The sequence below is a fragment of a genome, assembly GCF_019968985.1.
Source record: "MAG: Porospora cf. gigantea B chromosome Unknown PgB_NODE_1507_length_5660_cov_123.936, whole genome shotgun sequence".
In the NCBI taxonomy this organism is placed as follows: Eukaryota; Apicomplexa; class Conoidasida; order Eugregarinorida; family Porosporidae; genus Porospora; species Porospora cf. gigantea B.
In genome coordinates this window covers 1-5,660 of record NW_027178688.1, presented here as the reverse complement: position 1 = coordinate 5,660, position 5,660 = coordinate 1, and the positions used below count along the sequence as shown (strand labels likewise).

Sequence of the window (5,660 nt, the reverse complement as noted above, 5' to 3'; positions counted from 1 at the left end):
ACTTGTTGTGGATGCGAGCCATCTGGTCGTTTTCGTCCTTACCGGGGAACAGGGGTTTTCCTGTGAGCAGCTCGAAGAGCACGCAGCCGAGTGCCCAGACGTCGACTCCTCGGCCGTATCGCCCTAGAGACATCACGAACTCTGGAGACCTGTACCAACGGGTTGAGACGTAGTCAGTGCACATGGACTGGTCATCAAACACGGGCACCTGCTGCGGAGGAAACATCTGCAGATAACAATCATAAAGTTCGCCTACCCTGCACGAGCCGAAGTCGCCAATCTTCGCTTGCCATTTAGAGTGCCGCCCTGTCTTGTACAGTAAGATGTTCTCTGGCTTGACATCGCGATGAATTATACCTGCATTGTGGATAGCGTACAGAGCCTTGAGTAGGTCTGTCGTAATGTACCATAGTTGCTCATCAGAAAGCAGACGGCGCAATCTTGATCCCGATCGACTTCCTACCAATGAAAGCCGATCCTGGATGAAGTCCAACAAGCTGCACCGCATTTCCTCGAAAATCAGAGCGACGCTGCCTTGGCCCGCCAACTTCGTCTGGCCATAATACTTCACACAGTAGTTACAGTCAGCTAGACGCTCGTTGGCCTGGATTTCCCGGCTCAAGGAAGGGAGTGTGGACTTTAATACCTTTAGGGCTACCCGGGCACCCTGCTGCTTGTGCTCTGCGGCATAGACCTTGGAAAAGGCGCCTTCGCCGAGTTGGCTAAGACCAGTGAACTCACCCAGGTCAATCATCTTTTGTTTTTGCATGCGCAATTGATTTAAAAACGTTAGACACTTGGTAGAGGTAAGACGCAGCTTGCGCGAGCCACTACGGCGTTTGCCGTTCTACGGCTTACTGCGCTGAATGGAATCTGGTCTGAGCTCCCACAGTTTGACCTTCGATAATCGGCGCCGACGCGCCGTGCTACGGACTTCAGGTGACTTCAGCAAACAGTCGCGTCCCGGTGTGGAATCCAATGGGCTGCGGATCTCTCGAGTCACGACAAACAGGGCCAGCCGAATGGCGCCAGAATCATCGTGTAGTGCCCACCAGCCGTACACGGCCTTTCCGTCCGGCTTTAGCTGGTCAAGACGAATGGTGAGCGACGAGAGAAAACTCTGGCGGCGCCCAGGACCGCGATTCCACACGGACACCTGTAGTGACTGTTCAGCGCGGAAGGGGTTCCACGGAACGAGGAACGTTTCACCCCACTTGGGGTTGCGAGATTCCACCTCGGCGGTGCGGAGCTGCTGCCCTCTCCACATGATACGCACCCGCACTCGCGGAGTGCGTTCGCGTAGCAGCGCATCGGTGAGGTTGCGCGCCTCGAGGATGCGGATGGCCAGGTTCGGCCACCTCACCGCCGCCATAGCGGCCAGATTCGATTCTGCAAACCTGGCCGCGGTCAGAACTCCGGCTTCCTGAAGGGAGAACACCTCTCTCATTCGGTCAGCGGCAAGGCTGAATGCGCCGGCGATGTGTGCAGGGAGTAGCCAGTGACCGCCGTTGAACTTCACGAACCAGCTGGCCCCGTGGCCCGTGCTGCGTAGGAGGTTTGACGTCCGCTGTCCCGCAGCGAGAGGTACGACGGCGTCTCTGTTGCCGTGGCTGACGAAGAGCGGCGCGCCGTTGCGCTGTCGCCGCTTGCAAGCCCTACGCAGCCGGGTTCGGTGAAGCGGAAATCCTGAATGCACGGCCAGGGCCAGTGCTTCCTCTGGCATCGAGAAGAATAGGTCTAATGCCATCTGCGCGCCTTGCGAGAAACCTTGCAAGGCGATGCAGTGATACGGAACGTCGAAGCGCCTTGCCAGGCTGGCCACGAGACTGACGAGGTCTCGACATGCCCAAGCGACGCCACTACTGGTGGTTCGGCAGTCAACCAGGGAGAGCAAGCGCCACCAGCAGAAAGACCCGTGCATTGTTGGTGGCCCACCCAAGTGTAGCCCTCCCCGTGGGCCCACCAGTGCTACAGGCAAGCCATGAAAGAGGTGTGCATGGTGCTGCATCAATTCCAACAAGTCGTATGGGTTGGAACTGAAGCCGTGTAAAAAGACGAGAAGGAACCGGGGCGAAAGACAGCTGGTTCGTACAATACATTCCCACTTGTCCTCGATTACAGTCTCGTAATGGAACCAGCTTCCCGACACGTAGGAGGCCTCGAAAAGGTCGTCAATGCGCCTGTCTGAGCACCGATCAAGGTGTCCGATCGCATCTCCAGACCGAAGCAAATATGTTTCTTTCCAGCCCCTTCCAATCTGAATCGTCATCGAGTCGATTTAGCGGTGATAATTCAACCAATATTCCATGGACGTCCAAGAGGAGCCCTCGTACCCGCTTCGTTACAGGCTCTTAGGGTCGCATTTCGGCGAGATACTCGTGAAGGCGACAACGAAGGTTAGGCAGCTACTGGTTAGACACGCAGTGGACGGATGCGAAGGAACAAATAGCACAGGAGCTGGGGTGCGATAGCTCGCGTATGCGACTGATCTACGGCGGGCGCATGCCTGTGGACGAGTATCCGATTGGCCCGCCTCCGTGGATGATGGTACAAGTGGTGATGCGCCACATGGATGCGGTGCGCCGGGAACGGCCTGCGGAGAACGACGACCCGGAGCATACCTCCGATGTTGCCGAGCAACATACCGAGCAGCATGCCGAGCAACATGCCGAGCAGCATGGAGAGGTTTTGATGATGACCATGCCGTTAAACCCCCTAAGAATGGGCGTAGGCCACCTCAGGTGAGGCTACCCCCTTCCACAGACAGCTTCATCAGTGAGCAATGGAGGCCTCGTCCACTGTTCGTGTCCATGTCAGAGGAATCTCAAGAAGGCTCCGTAGGACCTGGAGTGGGATCTGCCCTCGATGAGTCCATTGGAAGCATCGTAAACGAGCTGCGCATGGGCGGACTGGGGCTTGGCGGGCATATGCAAAACCTCACCATGAACATCCAATTCGAGGAGGAGAGACCCCAGGAGCCCCCACAGGATGAACAACAACCTGAGCCACAGGAGACAAGCGAGCGCCCCACGCCAGCCTCAGCCAGCGGCCAGTCTGAAGGGCGAGCCCGCCGACGCTCTCGAATCATTGTTCGGAGACGGGAGCGACGCCGTCGTGGCGAGAGGGCAGGGCTATCGCTGCCCATGTTGTCCGCGGAGCTCCATACGCGCATGCAGGACTTTGCGAGCTCGACCTCCTCCACGTTGTTGGCTGCTGGCCGAGCGTTGGTGGCCGCGGGCATCTCACTCGACCCCGCAGGCGGCTCCGTGACGCTTGAGGACGAGACGAACACCTCAGAACCAACGGAAGACCCACTTCCTAGACTGATGCAGTATCCAATTCCGTCGCTAGCCGAGGTCCGCGGACTCCTGCCCTGGAGGGAGCTTTACCAGCTCGAAACAGTGCTCGAGGACAGCCTGGGTATGGATCTGGCCCGACAACACGGTCAACACCACTGGAACGATTTCAATGCCCGGTTCCTGATGGTTTCGGCGGCTGTGACGTTGCTCCACCACCGTCTCCAGCAATGGCTCGAGCACATGGATAACGTCGGGTTCATTCGCTCCTATCTAAACGCAATGACGCTCTTATCTGCGATCCATGCTCGCCTGGCGGTGCTTTCTGCACAGGTGTTCGGTTCGCTATCCCGGTCGGTGCCCCCGGAGGCCCTCGAGCAAGAATGGACGGACGACCTGCCCCTGGATGTGGACCTTCCACAGGAACCTGCAGAAACGGAGCTACCACCGCCGCTTGAAGAGGCGACGAGTGCAGAGAAAGATGTTGTGGAGGAAGTCGCGCCAGGAGAGAGCGTTCAAGAGATCGAACATGGCGAAGCGGAGGTCACGCGTGATGTGAAGGCCCATTCATCCCCCGTTCCTGACCCCGTACCCTCCCCTTTGCGTGAGGCTTCGTCGTGTGGCGATGCCGAGTTGCGAGCCGTTGGCGTGCAGGAAGCTCCGCCGCTCTTCTTTCAGCCCTCGCCGGTCCCTCGACCGGTTACGCCTGCCGATTTCGATAGCGCTCTCTCGACTTTGGGTCCTGGCACGCAGACGCTAGCCAAAAAGTGGCTGCATGATCCGGCGGAGTTCTCAAAGAAGGTGATGAAGCGAGCGCGCTGCTCGCAACACTCTGACTCATATTTGTCCGGTGACTGGCCTGAGCCATCCTCCAACGGGCGCCTTGCGTCACCTGAGATGCTCCTAAGCCTGAATCTCAACAAGGCACTTGCGAAGGCGGGGTGCGAGTCCCAGGCGGTGTCATCGGCCGTTAGAGAAGCCTACATTCTTGAAGTTCTGCTGCGAATTGCTAAGAAGGCCGTTACGAATCCGGATTATGCGGAGATGGAGGCTACCCTGCCAAGTGAGTACGCTATGCGTCTTAAAATGCAGACCTGAGGATGATCGTGGACATACTCAAACGTTAATCGTGTTTACACATGTCTGGACACTCACTTAACAGGACACCTTCGTTTTCCGGTGGTAGTCCTCGTAGTACTGCCCACTAGGAACGTGAGCTGGGTTCAGACCGTTGTGAGACAGGTTACTTTTATCCTACTGTCTTCTTCCTTCTAAAGGATACTAGTCAAGGGGCTCGAAGGTTGGGCTGGAAAGAAACAGCTCCGGTCTAGCGGCGCCACCTTGATCGGTGCTCAGACAGCCACCTGGGCACCGCCAGAGCTTTCTCTCGTCACTGTCACTCACCATTCGACCAGCTAAAGCCAGAGGGAAAGGCCGTCGACGGTTGGTAGGTTCGTAAGACTATGATTCATTGCGACAGACTTTTAAAAAATCTATTAGCATCCATAACATCTGTCTGTGTAGTCGTGGGTAGAATCGGTATTTCTCATGTTCTCGTAACATGCCTTGCAGAAGCGGGTATGACATGAGACGCATTCCCATGCCGCACATTTACCGCACACCGAGACAGGCGACTTCCTATTGTTACTCTCGTTACAGTCGTACATTGACCACTCACAAGGCGCCGAATCCGGAGCGTCGCAATATGCACATCCAGAGGACTCCGGTATCTCCTCGCAGTCGGAGTCCAACTCTACGTCACGAGGTGCACCATCAGGAGCCTTGGAAGAATCACAAAACACCACCATTTCTTGATATTGTTTAACAACGAACTTCTCAAATGTGGGTCAGTTTAAGTAAATCGTCGTTTTCACATCTTACACAATTCCGATCACTTTGACTCTCGCAAAGTAACATCCTTCTCGCCCCACACCGCTTCGAAGCTTACCACATTCATACGAGCTTTCGTGATGTTGTAACGCTTCGACTTCTCAGGAACGCGATACACGATATACTCCTTCACGCCCAGTCCGACCAGAAGAAGAATGATAGACCACCCTAGTTTCCAAGTCAAGCTTTGGGAATAGCCAATAGTGACGAAGGTGACGAGGAAGATGTTGTTGACCACAGACGCAAAGGTCATCGCGCGCTGGATGTCCTCCCATGCACCGATGTCCGAAGCTTCGCCAGGGAAAGGTCGCCTGTGAACGGAGCACAACTTGAAGGCGTCCGACCTAATCTCAACCATTGAGATTCCAAAGGCCAACAGAGGCAGAAGTGGATACACTAGCGAGAAAAGAGATAAGAATCCGAACTGAGACATCATATCCAACCAGTCAGAAGTGATGCCAGCCTTCTTAGAGT

At 56.0% G+C, this 5,660-nt stretch overlaps 4 protein-coding genes across 8 annotated transcripts; 1 reads left to right on the top strand and 3 right to left on the bottom strand.

Annotated features, from left to right (window-relative positions):
• KVP17_001092 (uncharacterized protein) lies at window positions 1–769 on the bottom strand (the record flags this gene model as incomplete). 2 transcript variants are annotated; one of them, XM_068516188.1, is made up of 1 exon in its annotated part: window positions 1–769. In XM_068516188.1, a coding segment is annotated over one exon (769 nt), but the record flags the coding sequence as incomplete, so codon positions are not given. The 2 variants fall into 2 exon arrangements, with proteins under 2 accessions (XP_068378431.1, XP_068378430.1); XM_068516187.1 differs by having other exon boundaries at window positions 3–769.
• A 78-nt stretch (window positions 770–847) lies between these two features.
• Window positions 848–2,269, bottom strand: KVP17_001090 (uncharacterized protein; the record flags this gene model as incomplete). The annotated part of the gene is made up of 1 exon (XM_068516183.1): window positions 848–2,269. One exon carries the CDS (start codon window positions 2,267–2,269, stop codon window positions 848–850), a length of 1,422 nt encoding a protein of 473 aa, XP_068378426.1.
• A 37-nt stretch (window positions 2,270–2,306) lies between these two features.
• On the top strand, window positions 2,307–4,423 carry KVP17_001091 (uncharacterized protein; the record flags this gene model as incomplete). Of its 3 annotated transcripts, XM_068516186.1 has the most annotated exons (4): window positions 2,307–2,396; window positions 2,425–2,741; window positions 2,768–4,359; window positions 4,389–4,423. In XM_068516186.1, the coding sequence occupies 4 exons, from the start codon at window positions 2,307–2,309 to the stop codon at window positions 4,421–4,423; spliced, it is 2,034 nt and encodes a 677-aa protein (XP_068378429.1). The 3 variants fall into 3 exon arrangements, with proteins under 3 accessions (XP_068378429.1, XP_068378428.1, XP_068378427.1); XM_068516185.1 differs by lacking the exons at window positions 2,307–2,396; window positions 2,768–4,359; window positions 4,389–4,423 and having other exon boundaries at window positions 2,479–2,745; XM_068516184.1 differs by lacking the exons at window positions 2,307–2,396; window positions 2,425–2,741 and having other exon boundaries at window positions 2,811–4,394.
• A 764-nt stretch (window positions 4,424–5,187) lies between these two features.
• KVP17_001089 (uncharacterized protein) lies at window positions 5,188–5,660 on the bottom strand (the record flags this gene model as incomplete). 2 transcript variants are annotated; one of them, XM_068516182.1, is made up of 1 exon in its annotated part: window positions 5,188–5,660. In XM_068516182.1, a coding segment is annotated over one exon (473 nt), but the record flags the coding sequence as incomplete, so codon positions are not given. The 2 variants fall into 2 exon arrangements, with proteins under 2 accessions (XP_068378425.1, XP_068378424.1); XM_068516181.1 differs by having other exon boundaries at window positions 5,188–5,622.